At 53.4% G+C, this 18,063-nt stretch overlaps 2 protein-coding genes across 4 annotated transcripts in view; both read left to right on the top strand.

The window, feature by feature from the left end:
* WLS (Wnt ligand secretion mediator) overlaps positions 1–11,691 on the top strand; it is a 36,223-nt gene extending 24,532 nt beyond the window's left edge. For both annotated transcript variants that reach the window (XM_068689925.1, XM_068689926.1), the window contains exons 3-12: positions 1,884–2,008; positions 2,766–2,927; positions 3,738–3,874; positions 4,273–4,441; positions 4,638–4,735; positions 5,022–5,085; positions 5,437–5,580; positions 7,262–7,345; positions 8,869–9,022; positions 9,574–11,691. In XM_068689925.1, the coding sequence (XP_068546026.1) occupies positions 1,884–2,008; positions 2,766–2,927; positions 3,738–3,874; positions 4,273–4,441; positions 4,638–4,735; positions 5,022–5,085; positions 5,437–5,580; positions 7,262–7,345; positions 8,869–9,022; positions 9,574–9,683 (1,247 nt within the window). In that variant the 3' untranslated portion in view covers positions 9,684–11,691. The remainder of the gene's footprint in view (positions 1–1,883; positions 2,009–2,765; positions 2,928–3,737; positions 3,875–4,272; positions 4,442–4,637; positions 4,736–5,021; positions 5,086–5,436; positions 5,581–7,261; positions 7,346–8,868; positions 9,023–9,573) is intronic.
* Positions 11,692–15,841: 4,150 nt separating this feature from the next.
* Positions 15,842–17,770, top strand: DIRAS3 (DIRAS family GTPase 3). 2 transcript variants are annotated; one of them, XM_068690646.1, is made up of 2 exons: positions 15,842–15,994; positions 16,515–17,770. In XM_068690646.1, the coding sequence occupies exon 2, from the start codon at positions 16,598–16,600 to the stop codon at positions 17,192–17,194; it is 597 nt and encodes a 198-aa protein (XP_068546747.1). In that variant the 5' UTR covers positions 15,842–15,994; positions 16,515–16,597; the 3' UTR covers positions 17,195–17,770. The 2 variants fall into 2 exon arrangements, with proteins under 2 accessions (XP_068546747.1, XP_068546746.1); XM_068690645.1 differs by lacking the exon at positions 15,842–15,994 and adding an exon at positions 16,213–16,369.
* Positions 17,771–18,063: the final 293 nt, after the last annotated feature.

Below are 18,063 nucleotides of genomic sequence, written 5' to 3' on the forward strand. Positions count from 1 at the left end.
GTGCGTGGGGTGCCGCCCCGAGAGCCGGCAGCCCCTTTTCCATGCAGCCCCCGGTGCAGAGCCGTGGGCAGTGACATTTTGCACGCCTCCACGTCTCCCCTGCCCAGGATGCAGGTGGTGATGCCCTGCTGGGAGGTGTGTGTGTGTCAGCTTGCCCGCGGAGGCGTCGCTGACCCCGTGCCAGCAGGCGTGCTGTGCCACCGCACCCTGCGCGGGGACCCGCCGGCACCTCGGCACCGGCACAGGGAGCGAGGCACGGAGCTGGCACGGAGCTGGCACGGCCCTCGGCAGCTCTCCGAGGGGCTGGTGGCCGAGGGAAGCAGGCGAGGCCGCAGCGTGAGCATGCTGCAGAGCGCGTGCCTCTGGCGGAGCCTCGCCTTGGAGCTGTGCCTGGTAATTGGGGAGGATTTCACATCTGGCGGAGCTGGTGCGGGCTTGCCGTGGGTTTTTAAGCTGTGTTTGTGTGTTGCTGCTTGGCAGGCTCGGGCTGTAACTCTTTCAGTCTCACGAGCTGGCTTAGGGGAGCTCAGTAAGACTGCTCCAGCCCTGTTGCCTCCTTGCAGCAGCGACCTCCTGGCTGCACCCTAGCGAGAGCGTGTTTAAAGGCAGGTACACCCCGTGCTCCTGCTGTGGACGGGCCCAGGAGAGGATGGGTCGGCTGTTCCCACATGAACACGAACAGCACTGCTCTGAGGAGCTGAAAACACTGAAATACATGCTGGAGCTGCAGGTTTTCCATGTGACATTTCCATCCCTGCTGCCCCCACGGTTCAGGGTGGAATTGCTGGCCTCCTGCAGCACCTGCAGCCCAAGAATCATCCACCTCACCTCTCCTAATCCGTGCTTTGCCCCTCTGGTTTTTCCTCCAGCTATGGGAGAGTACGAAACTGCTGAGCCAAGCTCGGTGTGGCTGCCCTACCTGGGTGCCTCCGTTCTGTGTGTGCTTGCTGGCCTGCAAGTTGGTGCAGCCGTGCGGGTGGAAAGCAGCCAGTGCCGGGAGGTGCAGGGGGAGGACCCCAAAGCCCTGCTGTAGAATCGCCTGGGTTAAACAACACGTGTAGGAGACATCGGTTCCTTCATGTGGAGTTGCTTATCAGGACTTCCTTTTTTTCCAGCAGGGTCAACTTCAATTTTTCTTTTTCTTTTTTTTTTAAAAAAAAGTAGTGTTTTCCTATCACTCTGGGAACACTGCTTTATCTTTTAGGAGCACTTCTGGGCAGTTCTGCAGCAATTTGTGCTTTTGGTGATGCATTTTGATGCTCCAGTAGTGTCACTGTGCCCCCTTCCCCACCTCACTCCGGGATCTCTGTGATCCTTTTTGTTTCTTCCATTTAAAATCTCTCTGCTAGAAACCCCCTGTGTTAAGGGGCTTATTCTAGACCTCTTTATTCGGGGTGTTGGGCCTTAATGTTTATGGACGATGAGCCAGAGGAACCCTGAGGTTACACTGATAGGCGACTAAAGTCACCACGTCTGAACAACCAAAATGTACCATTAGGTGCATAGATCTTTATACATCTAACCATATGCAGTATATACTGTTGTATAGTTCTTTTTTGGGGTGGTTTGCTGTAAATCAAAGCTATTTCAGTGTCAATATAAGGTAAATCCTGCGCTGCAATGTCGCTGCTTCCCGAAGCAGCAGGACCTACAGCTGCGTACCCTCGCGTTACCTGCAGAAAGTGTGGTAACAGCCTGGCTGCTTGCTCCTCTGCCAACCCACAGTGAAGTCTGATGGACTCTTTTGGTCGACTGCCTGCCTCTGCAACTGTCTCTGCTCCAGTTTTATGCGAATTATTGTTCCTAATGCTATATAAATAAGTAATGCTCTTTGCCCACAACCATCGGTGTCTAACGAGCTCCGTGTTTCCTTCCTCTTGCAGAAGAAAACGCAGAAATCACCCTGGATGTGTCGTTAGCGTATCGCGATAACATGTTTGATGAATGGGAAGAAATAGCACACGCGATAGAGATCAGGAAGCTGAAATGCACCTTTGGCTCTCCAAAGGTAAGGTGTTCTGATGATGCTGGGGGTGGGCTGGGGTGGGAGTGTGATGGGAGTCCTTCTCTTCCTTTCCTTTGTGGTGCTTTGTAGGATTGTTCAGTTGTATCTTTCAGGCTTGTCACCTTTCTCTTGGCTTAAAATCTTTGAAAATGTAATTGAAAATCTGATGAGCTCCACATGCAGCTTGGCTCCCTTTGTGGCACAAGAGAAAGGGTGAAGCCAGGTGGTGAGGAAGAAAAGGTGGGAGGTCAATGCACAGACCCAGGTGCAGGCAGAATTGTCCTCTAACGTTGTGGTCTGGCTGAAAGTTAAAAGCTTTGGGATCTGTTTACCCAAAACCATTCCAGAGAACCTGGACCTGTCCATCTGGTGCTTCTGTGGTGGACAAAACCTTGTTCTTCAGGAGGAGCAAGGAAATAGCCCATCAGGGACACTGCGGCACTCACAGAACCTGGAGAGGTGGGGTGGGAGTTTCTTAAAACAACTTCTTAATGCCTCAAGCTGCAATCTTATAAGCGATGAGCACAACTAGAAATGACCCAAAACAATCAGAAACTTAAGGAAAAAGGTCCCCAACCCACTGATGAGTCTCCAGACTTGCACAGATTCTCCCCAGGCCTTCAGAGAAGGTGGGGGTGAGCAGATGGTCTCTCGGTGCCAATAATGCCCTTGGGCAAGCTGAGTGTTAGGGCCTGTGTGGCCGCCCCCCACGCAGGACGTGGCTGACCACGGTCTTGCCACTTTGTGCCCTTTTTGCTAGACCCTGGAGTCCGAAGGCCGTCACTACGACTGCGACTTCCTCCCCTTCATGGAGATCGGCAGCGTGGCTCACAAGTACTACCTCATCAACATCCGTCTGCCCGTGAACGAGAGGAAAGGCATCAATGTGGGCATCGGGGAGATCAAGGACATCCGCCTGGTGGTAAGTGTCTGCCTCGCTGCCCCTCCTCAGAGGGACTGCGCCCCGCGGTGCTGCCACCAGCTGGGGTACCCGCAGACCTTGGTCCTCCTCCCCGATCCACAGCAGGAGTCCTGCTCTTCTCCATGGGTAGCTTCTGCCTGAAAATGTGCCCAGCGCCCCAACTTTCCTCCTTCCCAAGGGGTCCATCCCTCTGAGGGACGGTGCAGGGACCTGTCTGCCTGTCAGGGATGAGAGCACGGGGAAATGAGACACAGACCAGCAGGGCTCAGAGGGGAGCAGCTCTCTCTCAGAGCTGGCTATCCCCAAACAGATGCTGGAGGTGGCACTCAGCTGTCCTTGCTGCTGCCCTCCCGTGCTGGAAAGCCTCCTCCCGCTGTCCCTTTCACAGCGGTCAGCCAGCAGGCTGTGGTGGCTGCAGACGGCGGTGGGAGGGCGTGTGTCTGGAGAAATGCATTAATTTGGCCACTGCGTTGCCCACCAGCGGTGACTGAGCTCCGTGACTATCTCGTTACTCGTCTGAGCAGTGCTGGCAGTTTTTTCCACGCTGTGTCAGAAGCGCCGCTCTCGCAGACCGCTTCCCACCTCGCCGTGGACGCTGTGGGTTTTGGCGTTTGCTTCCAACGGGGCTTTTGAAGCCTGCTCAGATGGGCTGGATGCTGTGTGGGCAGCTGCTCCCTTCCCTGTGGTGGTCAGACCGCGGCTTTCAAAGAGTGGCTGTGTCTGCATGTGCTCGCATGTCAAATGCTGCGATGTGTGTGCCTCTCCTGCCAGCCCTGTAAGCTTGTCACGTTGCACCTCGTTTCTCCTTAGGGTATCCATCAAAACGGAGGCTTCACGAAAGTCTGGTTTGCCATGAAAACCTTCCTCACCCCCAGCATTCTGATCATCATGATCTGGTACTGGCGGCGGATCACGCTGATGACACGCGCTCCTGTCCTGCTGGAGAAGTGAGTGGGGGGGCGCGTGTGCCTGGCTGGGGTGACCCTGGCCGAGGCTGTGACTGCTCCCAGGCAGGGCACATCTTTGGGGGACAGGATTCCTCTCTTCTCCCTCTCTGTCCACTCCCTCCACCCAGGAGCACTCAGAAACCTCAATATTGTCACTGCTTCCCCACTAACCCCCCAGAGAAAATGTTGCGTTTACCCGTGGCTGCTTGGAGGAGCTCAGTGCCAGGGGCTTTGCTGGCACGAGGTGCCACCTCCTGGCCCTGGTGACAATCTGCTGCCCCTGCCTGAACAGTGCAGGGTTTTCTTGTCCCCCACTGGACACACCTCTGGCTGCTATGGCTCTGTGTTTTCTCCCTGCAAACTGGAAATAGATGGAGGTAGTGTTTCTCCCTCTCCAGGGTGATCTTTGCTCTGGGAATTTCCATGACGTTCATTAACATCCCGGTGGAGTGGTTTTCCATTGGCTTTGACTGGACGTGGATGCTGCTCTTCGGAGACATTCGGCAAGGCATTTTCTATGCCATGCTCCTGTCGTTTTGGATCATCTTCTGCGGAGAGCACATGATGGTGGGTGTGACAGAAAGGCAGGTGGTTGCCGTGCCCCCTGCCCCTTGCAGCAATGCCTGGCAGCTCCCTTTTCCTCACTTGTGGGGATTTGGAAGCGGTTTGGGATTTGGGGTTTCGTTCCTGGTGAGAGGACTGCTGGCTAACTCGCTCTTCCTCATTTCTCCTCCTCCTGCCCACCTCCTGACCCTTCGATTAGGACCAGAACGAGCGGAACCGCCTCTCGGGGTACTGGAAGCAGGTTGGCCCCATAGCTGTCGGCTCCTTCTGCCTCTTCATCTTCGACATGTGCGAGAGGTGGGTTCAGCGCTGCCCTGGGGATGGAGGGCAGGCCGAGGCCGGCGGCCACCTCTGAGCACGGGGCTCGAGGTGCCTTGGGGAACAAGGGCTTCGATCCTTGGGGCTGGATTCCCTGCCTCATGAGGAGGGAGAGGGCTCCCAGTGAAGACGCTGAGGCCTTTGGGCACTTCACAGCAGCACATCTTGTCCCACCTTGCGTCCTCCTCGCCCACAAGGGAAAGCAGCACGGGGCTCTGCCAGCCTCTTGGCCTCCGTGGCAGCTCTGTGTTTTCTCTCTTCGCAGGGGAGTGCAGCTGAAAAACCCCTTCTACAGCATCTGGACCACCGAGGTGGGCACGGAGCTGGCTGTATCCTTGACGGGGCTCTGGCAGGCCCACGTGCTCGGGGTGGGTAGAGGTGGGAGACGAGACCTTCCTCCTCCTGGCTGAGCTGTGTGGTGGGGCTCGGGCGTTTTGGGGAACCCTGGTGGTGGCTGCAAGAGGCGGTCGTGGTAGGTTTGGTGCCAGGTACCTCCGGCACCAGTGCTGTGCTTGGGGACATCGAGGTCTGGGAGGCAGCAGGGGGAGATCCAGGTCAAGGGTGCCATCGTGGCCACCCCACAGGGTTATTGATGACTTTCCTGATCATATCAGAAGTAAATCACCTGAATAATGTTTTCTGTCACTTCATGTCACTTTCCTTTAACCTGCGCTGCTCAGATGGCCTTTATTATAGTTGCAGGAATCTGCTTGTGCCTTTATTTTCTCTTCCTGTGTTTTATGGTCTTCCAAGTTTTCAGAAACATCAATGGAAAGCAGTCAAGCCTGCCGGCAATGAGCAAGGTTCGCTGTCTTCATTATGAGGTAGGCACTCCTTCTTGTACCATTTGTGTTTTCACAAAGCATTTTCACCCTCAAGGACTACACTAAACCCTTTGCTGTCAGTACAGGCCTGAACTGGAAAGCCTGATCCTCAGCTGCTCAAGTCCCCCAGCTGCCTTTTGTTCCTTTCAACTGCTGTTACATTTTTTCCTGTGTTTGGCTCTTTGGTCCTGATACAACATTTTAATCCCTCAGGAGGGTGTGTAAGCCAGCTCTCTTTTTGCCTTTTTTTTTTTTTTTTGAGTGGTTGTCATCTCCCAGTTTATCAATGTGTGTTGGGGGATAGTACAAAATTGCTCAAACTGCCCTTTAAATTACTACAGGGAGAAAGTGCTCCCTGTCCCTCAGTTTCTCCTTCTCTAATAATAATGATTCTGTTTAATGGCAAGTATTACCAAAACCACCTAGTTTTTTCCACGGCACAAATTCAGATTTATGGGGTAGTCCTACCCAAATCACAGGAGAGAAACTGTCACACAAAGGTCAAAACCCGACTTGCTCAGCTCATTTTCCCCTTTTTCAGCCTGTAATTTTGTATGTTGTTTCTGCCCTGGCTGTCCTCAAGCTGCTGCAGAACATGAGGAGCTCTCTCTAGCTGCTTGAGCTGGGAGAGCCTCTTGTTTTCATGGCTGTGTAAATATTTATAACCAGCATTGTTGTGTATAACGATGGTCACTTCTGGTTTCAACAGGCTGGTTATCACCCATCGGGGATGCACATGAAACATAGAAAATCAGACTTGAGAGAATTTGCACAAGATATTCAGCTTTTTTTTTTTTTTCCATCTTTCCCTTTAGCAAGAGGCACAGGACGTTAGCTTGTGTTGTAGAGCTGTTGCGGCCGTGCTGTAACTACAACCATCTGGCAAAGCACGAATCTGGCCTGGAAGAGTTAAACTAATGGTCATTTGTTGTCACCGTGGAGCTCAGTAATGACGCACACACAGACATTTCCATCAAAATTCCCCAAATGGTTTAAAAAAAAAAAGAAGAAGAAAAACAAAACCAAAACAATTTTTAAGTGAAAACTTAAAACTATCAAGAGCAAATCCAGTACGTGGTGCGATTCCCAGCCAAGAGATTTTGAGCCATAAAGTTTCTTATAATTTACATTCTTTTGTAGTGCACAAAGTAATTTTGACAAGCGTTCAGAATTGCTGCAGTTTCCTGCCAGAGGGACTCTGGAGGTGGGGATTAGCCCATACAGACCCCTGCTATCACCGTACAAGCGTCCCGTTGTCTTGCTAAAACCCGAAATCTCTCCACAGATGTTTGTTTAATGAAAGCTGTGAGCTATCAGGTAGGCTGTCCCTTGGACGAAACCCATAGCTCAGGCTGACCTGCCTCCTCTCTCACATTAACTCTTTGTAAATCAGTCACAAAGGCAGCTGTAATGGAAAGCCAGAGCTGTCCAGACATGCACACCCTGCTCGGAGCATCGGGGAGGAATGCAGACGTGTGTGGGGAACGGAGAATATTGGCTGTCATGAACGCAGCACGAAGGAGTGGGTGGAGGTTGTTTTGGTTTGGGGTTTCGTGGGTTGGACCCTTTTTTTCCTTTTCCTTTTTTTTTTTTTTTATACTCGTGTCTTGTACATGCTAAAAACAAAAATGGGTTTTTGTGGATTCTGTTAACGTGACCAGTGACATTTCTCTCTCAACAGGGGCTGATTTTTAGGTTCAAGTTCCTGATGCTCATCACCCTGGCGTGCGCAGCAATGACAGTCATCTTCTTCATCGTGAGCCAGGTGAGCGTGACGAAATTCAGCTGCGTTTGAGAGCATCAGCCTTAAATCCCCCACGTGCTAGGAAGGTTGGGCTACCTGCAGCTCAGAGAGACCAGGCCTCTGTCTTACAGTTCGCTATGATAAGTTGCTTTTTAAGAAGTTGTTTTCATGTGTTTGAAACACAGAAACTTCCACAAAGGCCTTTGGCACACAGGGTCTGTGTTTTTTGAAATATCAGCCAAAACAGTTTAGTCATTTCTGAGAACTCAGCAAGAGCAAAAATGTTCTGTTCACATTAAAAGAATCTGGTGGCTTTTATACCCACAAAGAAATACCAGAATTCAGCCTGTCCTGGTTTTGACTTTGCAACCCTGTTGTTTCTAGCAAGATAGATACCCAGTTATTCCGAGCTGTGGTGCAGCCTCTCTGTACGCATGAGCTGATCTAGCTGTTTAAATGCACTTTGATGGTTTACTTCAAGTAACAGTCTGCTGGTAAGTGACATCTTTGAAACAGATGCTATCTTATGGTTGTTCCTAAGCAGAAGCAGCTTGTAGTTTCAGAACAGTTGGACAGCCTTGCAAATCCAACGTTACAGAACTGCATCTGCAGGAGCAGGGTCTCACTCGCTGCATCCCTTACGCTTTGGGGTATGCGGTGGGTCCCAATGGAAAACCCAGCAGCAGATGATTTTGCTCGTAAAAATCTGTTAGGCTGAAGCACTGGTATGAGAAATGCCACTTGGCAATTCAATTAATCACCGAGTATTAATGACTGTAGCTGTCACCGCGTATGGGCGTAACACAAGCGATCTTGTCCAGCTCCTCTTTTTCAAGCTAAGCTTTTGTCTTGCCCTGAAGGCAAGGTTGTGCTGCTGCGGCTCCTCGTTGGAGCAGAACGTCCTGGGGTTTTCTCAGGAAAGCTCTTCCTGTCAGGAAAAGGCACGCTGCTGCCTTGTGTCTCTCCCTTTAATGGCAAGCCAGCACTGCACTGTGAACAGTGCGTGCGTCTTCAAGTGATATTAATATTGATGATATTTTGGTAAGTCTTGACAGATCTCCATGTCTGAGGCTGATGCAGTCAGCCTGGGCCTCTCTCGTGAGGCAGAGGCAGCAAGAAGGCATTCAGCACGTTCGCTTCTCACATTATTCATGCTGCTTCCCCTTGTGCAGGAGGCCTATTTATAGAAGTCTGATGTTCTCAGATGTAAGGAGCTGTCTCTGAGGTACTGCCCTTCGTGTGCCAGCCTTTGCTGAACACGCCAGCTTTGACAGCTGCTATTGCAGCCTGTGAAGGATTGTGCCACGGTTAGGAATCAAAGTTATAGGGATCCTGGTGCAACCACTCTAAGCACCATTTTTCCTGCATGCTGGGGCAGAAGAAGAAAATGCTCCCCTGCCTGGGTGACTGACTCTGTTGTGCACGTGTTGTCTTCATCCTGGGGAACCGAGGCTTTTCTTGTGGGTTTGCTCCAAGCCAGAGCCTCAGGGGTCACATCTGTGTGTGATTCCAGCCTCGCTGACCGTCTGCTTTCTCACGGGCAGGTGACAGAAGGCCACTGGAAGTGGGGGGACATCACGATCCAGGTGAACAGCGCCTTCTTCACCGGCATCTACGGGATGTGGAACCTCTACGTCTTCGCGCTCATGTTCCTGTACGCGCCCTCACACAAGAACTATGGGGAGGATCAGTCAAACGGTAAATGGCTCCAAATCATCTGCATGTGAAGGTTACCATGAGAAGAGAGCAACAAAAAGTGGGGGGTATTTCTGTGTATCTTTCTTCCCAAAGTGCCCATGCAGCACACTGAAATGTTATGCAAACGAGGGTTTGTTCTTCAAAGCACTGCTGTTCCAGCAGACATTTTAATTATTGACTAGGCTAGACAGGTTTGAGTATTCAGGCACGGCTGTCTAAAACCTTTTAGCTTGGTTTTTGTGGTGTTTTGGTATTGCCCAGTTGTGACTGCATAGCTCAAACATCGGAGTGGGAAAAGGATTGGAACTGGGGCAAGGGGAGAATGGCAGTGCTGTTGGTTTCCTTCTGGTGGCCTCCAGTAGCACCGAAATCTTCATCTGCCAACATGCCCACATCTAAATGACCTCAAATAAAAGCGTTGATAGACACTGTGCATAGAACAGAGTTCAGGTAGCTCCTGAGAGCCTGGGCTGAACAAAACAGATCTTTTTGCCTTCTAATTGCACAACACTGTACGGTGAGGGCAGTCTGACGGCATCACTGTTTTTCAGGTGACCTGGGAGTGGGCAGCGGCGAGGAGCTCCAGCTCACCACCACCATCACCCACGTGGACGGCCCCACGGAGGTTTACAAGCTGGCTCGCAAGGAGGCTCAGGAGTAAGGCCGAGATCCCGGCGGCTGAGACGCGAGACAAAAGTGGAGTACACAGGACGACACAACGCCCTCCTGCAGGAGATGTGTCCGACGTAACTTGCTTTCTGAGCACCCAGCATCTAGTGTATTTTCACAGAGCAGTGACGCCGAGCATAACATTTGTAAACTCTTTAATATGTTGTAGTTATTTCTGGGGGGAGGGATATGTATATTGTGTTACACTCGAGCACGTAAAAACCTGCTAGAAGAGCATTAATGTTGCAAAGTCACACGTTCGGGCGGTACAAGTGGCAGAGCTGGGCGATTTCTGCTGGGCTCTGTGTGTGTGTGCGTGTGCATGAGGATGGGGAGGATGGAGCAGAACTAAGGCTTCGTTTTGAAAACATTTAATTCACTCATCTAAAATTGTATCGAACGGTGTTCGAGGTCTTTGGTACAGCTCTGTAGCCCCACAGCAAGCCTGTCACTTGAATGAAACAGAGCTGGAGAAGGGGGTGGACTGTTGGTCATAGTTAAGATGTAAAAGAAGCAGCTACCTGCTTTTTCAGTAGGCTTCACAGCTGTCTGTTAAATACAGGGGAATGTACAAACTGGATTGCAGGAGAAACGTGTGCTCCTGTCCCAGTGCCCGGAGGTACTGATCTCACAGCCAGCTCCTGCCTGTTCTCAGCCCCGTTGGCTCCCCTCGCTCTAGTCTTCCTCTGTCTCACCTTTTTGATACATCTCCTTCATTTTTCTGCTGCTTACGTACCAGGGGCAGAAGAGCAGGGCCCCAGGGCGGGAGTCAGGCCCTTTGCAGGGGAAATCCACGTGGCACACGCTCACGCAGACGTCTGCTTTTCAGACGTGGTCCCACAGCCCGTGCTGTGGCTGCTGCTCTGACTCAGAGGGCACTGGGAATCGCGTGGGGTGGAGGCTGAAACTGGGCTGTGCTGGGGACCAGTCACGAGGCGTGCTGGTGGCTCGGACACAGCCAGAAGGGTCGGTGCTGCTCCGGACCCACCTTCTTGTAGGGCCTGGGAGAGAACTTGAGGACACGGCTGGCCTTGGTACCTGGCACTAGCACGTCTGAAATCCCCCAGTAACACGCAGCTCAACCTCCCCACCCCACTTTTGTCCCCACAAGGTAACCTGCTGCTGCTCTCTGTTGCATTTCCCAGCGGGACCACGGCCCCAAATGCATTGCTCTGCTGCAGCCCCAGGAAGAACAGCACTCAAGGGGCAGTAAGATGCCCTGAATTGGAGCTACAGCTCTGAAGGAGAGGCTTGCACAGGTCATCTTCCATCCCCTCAGCTGCTGAGAGCCCCAGGCTGTGCACCGTTTGGGGGAAGTTTGTATCTCTGTAAAGCAGGACGCTGATGCCCCTGGGGGAATGGTTATAGGGAATGGTTAAAGGAAATGAAAAAGGAAGGGGGCATGCTTATTGTAGAGCACAGAGCAACTCCTGGGACCACACCTTCAGCACGGATGGCGACGTGCAACCCATATGCCATTTACCTACAGAAACGAGTGCTGGGGAGAGCAGGCACGATGCACAGCAGCAGTTCTGGTGCAAAGTGGGTTAGACAAATGCCCACAGCCACAACTCCCTCATCGCCCTGGCTGAGCGCTCGACTTTGCAACGTTAACGTCCTTTTTACGTTGGGTTCTTACGTGATATTTATGTTGTTCCCATAGATGTGTCCATGGTTTCTTTTACAGCTTAGGATAGCATTGCATTTTGTAAAGGCTCTTTACAGACGGGGCATTGCAGCTTTAAAACCAAATTTTGTGTCAAACACTAACAATTTGTTTACGGGGTGTGTGTCTGTGTGAGCGTGCGCGCGTGCGTGTGTACTTTTTTTATTTCTTAATTCCTAAGCCCTACTCATCTGTCTCGGAAATAGTCCCTGGGTCTTATTAAAATATATTCTTTTTTTTTGTTTAGGTTGAGTTCACTTTTTACAGAATGCTTTTAAGCAACCTGGAAAACGTGTAGATTTGTTAATTTAAATAAAATATACCATATTGTGGATTTGTCATTGGCCTGGCTTTTCTCTCTCATCTCTCTTCGAACACTTTGTGGTGCAGAAGTGAGGTGCTTTGGCACCAAGGGCTGCTTGTCCTTCAGCCCTTTGCTCCGGGACTGTTAGCAGCACCACTTCTCCCTCGTTTTGGGAGGCTCTGCTGGGGTCCTGCCACGGAGCTGACAGCCTGGAGAGGACACGAGGTGTTGGTTTGGCACTGCACAGCCACTTGGTTTTCCTTCAGCTCTTCCACCACCTCAGAAATTGGGCGTCTGCCTCCATCTGCTGCTGAATTCGGAGGCGCAGCCACTTGCTGCCCATGTTTTGGGAAGGGTCCTGGGGTTTAGCAGCACGGGACAAAATCCAGCCCGTTCCAGCACCATTCCAGCAGCTCAGGCAGCTGCAAGCAGCTGCTGCAGCAGCGATCACACCATTTCCATCCATAACCTGGGAAGGAAAGGTTCCCAGCCCTTGTGCTTGGGGAGGCTGCAGTGTGGCAGCCACCAGCCTGTCTGTGGAGCTGTGCAGGGCTCTGCTGGTTTCCCCAGGGCACATTTTGGGAGCCGGTATCTGCAGGCTCCGGGGGCTGCGGAGCTCCTCGGCCGCCCTCTGCCGGCACCGGGCTTCAGGGTTTTTTTTCGAGTTTTAAATGGGATGGGAGGTTTTAGCCTGGCTGCAGTTGCTGGCTCCTTCTGCCTCCCACCTCTGACATGTGAGAGGTGCCAGAGCTCCGCAGGCTGAGCCTCCCCCGAGTGGTGAGCAGGGGCTGAGCATCTCCTGATGCTCTTGGCCATTCCCCCGCTGTTTTGGGCCAGCCTGGTCTCGTGGAGAGGGAACAGGCTCCCACTGACGTTGCTGGAGCATCCCGGCATCCCACAGCACCACATCTTGTCCCATAGCACCAGAAAGAAACGCTTCCCACCTCGCTGCATCCTCACCCACCAGGTGAAGCAGCACGGGGGGAGCTGGGTGCCTCTCGGGATGTCCCCGTGCAGCAGCACAGTGGCTCCAGGTGCTGGATGCCCTCGTGGTGTCCTCTGAGGGTGACACACTGCTGGGTGACAGCATCCTACAGCTCCTCTGAGCCCCAGCCCTCTGTGCCTGGGGCATGGGGCAGCATCCCCTGGCTGAGATGGTCAAAATGCTGCCCTGCTTTTTGGCTGTGTCTTCACCTGGAGTCAGGGATGGTTACACCTTCTGGCTTTGAGAATCATTTCTGTAATTCCAGAGAAAAATCCCCTCTCTGCCTTCTCCGCTGTCTCGTACCTCTCTGTAGGAATCAGCAACACCCAAAGGTCTGTGTCCCACGAGGAAAAGCGGTGGAAATGGAGCGCAGTGAGGATGGGGCAGCCCCAGCACCTGGCACCGTGCTCGCTGCTGTGCCTTCCCTACCTGTCCCAGCAGCACCCCAGGCAGTGCTGCCCAAAAATTGGGCGCTGTAACTGCGGGAGGAGAGGCCTGGAGGCAGCAGAACCTCCTGTACAGCAGCACAGAAAGCGAGGGCTGCCCATCTCCCAGCTCCACGAATCCTCCCGGATGATACCAGGGGAGGCAAAGCAGCGCACGGTGCCTCCCCCCTGCTCTGCTCGCCCGAGGGGCTCTGGCAAGCGGCTGCTTCCCATTTCAAATGGAAAATCTGGTGGCTGTCAGCTCCGGCCCGAGCAAACCCTGACCAGCAGCGGGGCACGGAGCCAGCAGCTGGCGGCCACATCCTTCCTCCGGCCGCCTGCTCTGCCCTTCCCAAGGCAGGGGCTCCACGCCGCACCCTCTCTGCCCTTCCCACCCCTTCCCCTGGTGAGGCTGGCGATGTCCATGCCCAGGCTGTGTCCCCGCTGGGTGGCTCGCAGCTCCCTTCCCATGGCACTCAGGGGAGAGGCCAGGGTCAGGCAGGGAGCGGTGATCCGCCCGACATCGTGCCACACTTGGGAAAGGTTGTTTGGAATTGGGATATCTGCCTCTGAGCAACAGGGACTAGCCAAGAGAGCGGGTAAGCTAATAATTGCTAGTTAGCGTTTCCTTGCGGCTAATAAATACCTCATAAACACCAGAAAGGATGTTTTAGAGATCGTCTCTGGAAATCCCCGTTAATGACAGGATTCGGGTGAAGCGGATGCTGGGCGGGCTGTGAGCACATCTCCCTGCCCAGCTGGGAGCCAAGGGCCAAGAGCTGGGCACGGCCTCTGCCTGCCGGAGAACATCGGGGAGGATCGGGATGGAGCAGCAGCTGTGTCAGCAGCCCATGGGGAGCATGCCAGGCATGGGTACCACATGCTAAGGGCTCAGCCTTCGTGCAGCAGCCCGGGGAGGGCAGATCTGGCAAGGGGAACGTTTGATGGGAGGGCAGAAATGGGCATGGAGGAGCTGGCTGCCAGCTGCCCTGCAGCAGGGATGTTTGGGATTACATTGGTGTTCGAAAACTGAGATGTTTGGGGGTGGCAGGAGCCTTATCAACACCAAGAGAAAAGGGCTGCTGAAGGAGGGAGCGTGTTAACGTGGAAGCTCCTTGAGAAAAATCCTCTGGGCTTTTTGGATAAGGCACAAACACCAGGGTAGAACGAAATAGCTCCAAAGCCCCCTCCCACCCTTGTTTGTTTGTTTTTGTTTTGCTCTAGGGCAGGGTCAGGCACAGGGTGGCTCTGTTAGCATAAATGTGGCACAGCAACATCCCACCAGGAGCAATCCTTCCCTTTCCTGGCTCCAAGCTCTCCAGGATCAGCAGTGATCAATGCCCCAGAAGAGATTTCACTCCTCTGCTTACAGACCCATAAGAAGCAGCAGCATCACCCTCCTGTGACCAGGCTGTAATTATGGCTTTGAGACCACGGCTTATTAAACATCCTCAGCTCTGTATGTTGGGATAAGCAATTATTTCTTAGGTACCACCAGTGAGTTCCGCCTGCGAAAGTGACGGTCACTGCCAGTCTGTGCAGGGAGCAGGGGGGAGCTGGGGCAGAGGGGGAGCGCTTGATGTCCAGGACTTGCCACCAAAGGGCCATGCAGTCATATGTGTGGGTGGTCTGCAGGTAGAAGCTGAGGATAATCACATCCCTGGAGTCCCTCAGAAGTACTTTATTTGCCCCTTTTAGAGCTGTTTCCCCCCCATCACCTGTGATCCACAGAATCAGGGGAAACACCAGGGGCACCATCTTCAACCACGTTTTCATTTACAGCTTCTGTGAGAAACAAGCAGTTTGTAGGATAGCTTGGGTGAGCTGATCCAGTGACCTAATGCTTTAGAGCACATTCTTATTTTACAAATCGCAGTTACATCTGTTAAGAAAATCTGCTCTTTGACAGTTCAATGTCCGTGCCAGCTATTTGGAAGCCGCTGCAGTCCCCTGCAGCCCAGCTAGCGGCCTCCCAGCCAGATCCACCCCATAAAATATCACCCAGCACCGCTTCCCCACAGAAGAGGGGGGCAGGTTTAGCACTGACTGCAACCCAAAGAGCTCAAAGCTGCCTCGCTGGGTGCTGAAGACCCCCCTTACCCTCAGTATCCCCGTTACCAGGCTGACGTTTGTCCCCTCTGCGTGCTCCCTGCTGCGTGCTCTGGCAGTACAGCACCAGAAATGCCCTTTGGCACATTTTAAAGCTGGCATCCTCCTCGTTTCCCACCCTCCTGCAGCTTTCCCAGGGCCTTGTTTGAGGCTCTGCCTGGGGACTGCCTGTCCTTGTCCCCTCTCCCTGAGGTTTGGCCGTGCGGGGCCGATGACTCCCTCATGGCCTCCCCGAGACCCGCGGCCCTTTGCAGGCTGCTAGACGGGAAGCCCTTGTCCTGGCTGGGAGATGTGTTTGGAAAGACTCATTCTGGAGGAGAAAAAAGGGGAAAAAAAGAACTTTTATCAAGGCAACACAACACTCCCCCCTAGGTCACAGCCAGACCCATGGATAGTTGTGATGGCCGCAGTAGGAAATGCCACACGAGCTGAGAGCAGCTGCACTTCTTCAGGCAGCCCCGGGAAGGGCCGTGCCTCCCAGCAGCCGTTTTTTGGGGGGGAAAAGCCTCGTTTCAGCCTCCCTCTGAGGGCGGCTTCCCCTGCTCGGGGGCCGCGCAGGAGGCACTAATGGTGTGCTGACCCCACAGCCCCACACCTCACACACCACAAGCACCCATCCACGAGTCAATTCCACAGCTGACGGAAAACACCGAGCACTAAACACACCCCACCCACTAGGGGGGACAGCACAGACACATATTTTATTAATTTCCTCAGGAAATCAGGGCTGGACGATTACGGCATGCCTATTAAGCGGCTAACGGGCTGGGCTGGGCGCTGTGTGTGGGGTCGGCGCTGCCTGCCCCGAGTGCAGGTGGTGGCTGGGGGTGGCGGGGGGCGAGGGGACATGGGGGGGCTCCATGGGGGTCTCTGGGGGTCTGTGAGGCGTTGGTGGGGCACGGGCCGGCTCCAGAGGCCGAGGGCCGGGGTTGGGGCCGGGGCTGCTCCGTGGCGGCTCCACACGAGGGCGCCGGGCTCGGGGCTGAGGGGGCGGCGTGAGGGGCCGCGGAGGGGGCGGGTGCATGGAGCCTGAGGGAAGGGACGGGGAGAGGAGGCAGGAGGAGAAGGAGGAGAAGGAGAAGGAGGAGGAGGAGGAAGGGGAGGCGGCCCCAGCTCGCAGCCGGCTGCTGGGTGCCGCTGCCATGGGGCCCGGCCCCGCCGGGCTGTGGGAGGGAGCTGCAGGTAGCGGGTGAGTCCCGGGATGGGGATGGGGATGGGGATGGGGAGGAGAGCCCGGCCAGGGTGAGCCCTTCCCGGGGAGGGGATGCTCGATGCTGACGGCTCTGCTTCTCCCTGCTTTTCCCCATGGCTCCCTTCCCCTTCCTCCTCCGCAGGCCGTCGCTGTGCAGGGCTGTGTAAGCCTGAAGAGCTCGGGTTTTTTTAGGGGTTAAAATCCTCGCCTCACGCACTGGCAACCATGCCCGAGCAAAGCAACGACTACAGGGTGGTCGTGTTCGGGGCCGCCGGCGTGGGCAAAAGCTCCCTGGTCCTGCGTTTCGTCAGGGGAACCTTCCGGGAAACCTACATCCCCACCATCGAGGACACGTACCGGCAGGTGATCAGCTGCGACAAGAGCATCTGCACCCTGCAGATCACGGACACCACGGGCAGCCACCAGTTCCCCGCCATGCAGAGGCTGTCCATATCCAAGGGGCACGCGTTCATCCTGGTGTACTCCGTCACCAGCAGGCAGTCCATGGAGGATCTGCAGCCCATCTTCGAGCAGATCTGCCAGATCAAAGGGGACATCCAAAAAATCCCCATCATGTTGGTGGGTAACAAAAGCGACGAGACCCAGAGGGAGCTGGATGCTAGCGAGGGGGAGGCGCTGGCCAGCAAGTGGAAGTGCTCCTTCATGGAGACCTCAGCCAAAATGAACTACAACGTGCAGGAGCTCTTCCAGGAGCTCTTGAATCTGGAGAAGAGGAGAACTGTCAGCCTCCAAGTGGATGGAAAGAAATCCAAGCAGCAGAAGAAGAAAGACAAACTGAAAGGCAAGTGCTCCGTTATGTGATTGATGTTGGCTGGACTTGCACGCTGCATGGTGTAAACAGAGCGTGGACTCTGAGAAAATACGCTTCAGAGGGATCCTTGCCTTACAGGGCTACTGCTTTTCTGTAAAATCTCTGGATTATTTCGTGTTGGTCTTAAAGGGGATGGCTTTGTGCATGTTTATTTTTTTAAACAATAAACGTTCAATGTTAGTAATGACGTGATGAAGTTTTTAATGCGAGAAGTTTACGGAAGAGAAAAATGTCACTTAGAAACCAACATCTCTATTCCTGTGAGTACATGCTCGTTTTTAAGTATTTCCAGGCTGTTGGCTTGAAAGAAATTGTTATCTATAAAGTGTATATTTCAAAAACCATTTTCAGGAATCTTAACAGAGCAAACCCCTAAAAAAGCTAGGGGTCTGCACTGCAAGTGATCATGTCTGTGACTCCAGATGCTTACACTTCTGGGCACGAAGGCTGGCTTGCCTACCAAAGACATAACTTTTTCATTGTCAAAATTGTTTTCCTGTGTGCTCTGCAGTTCCTGAGACTTCTGCAGTTCTGTGAATGATTAAAGCTATACCTGTGTATAATCAGGATGGTTTTTGCTTATTTTTTTCCCCCCCTTGCTACCATGTCTATTTTCCAATGCACTGTGCTAATGGTTACTTCTGCCTTGTTGACCTCTGTCCCTCAAACCAGTGTGAGCCCTGTAGGGGGTACAGCATCGCCAGGACATAGTGGGAGAAGAGCCGGCTTGAAGCTGGAGTTCAGATCTCGGAGCCTGGCCAGCAGGTGGGAAGAGGCAGCTAATTCTTCCTTTCCAATGTGAGCCTGAATGACTGGAATAATGCTGTAAACTTGTATGGTGCTTTTACGCTCTACTTGT

This window comes from Anas acuta, chromosome 8 (assembly GCF_963932015.1).
Source record: "Anas acuta chromosome 8, bAnaAcu1.1, whole genome shotgun sequence".
NCBI lineage: Eukaryota > Metazoa > Chordata > Aves > Anseriformes > Anatidae > Anas > Anas acuta.

Coding starts and splice junctions, on each gene's coding strand:
- DIRAS3 (XM_068690646.1), top strand. CDS start 16,598: ATGCCCGAGCAAAGCAACGACTACAGGGTGGTCGTGTTCGGGGCCGCC.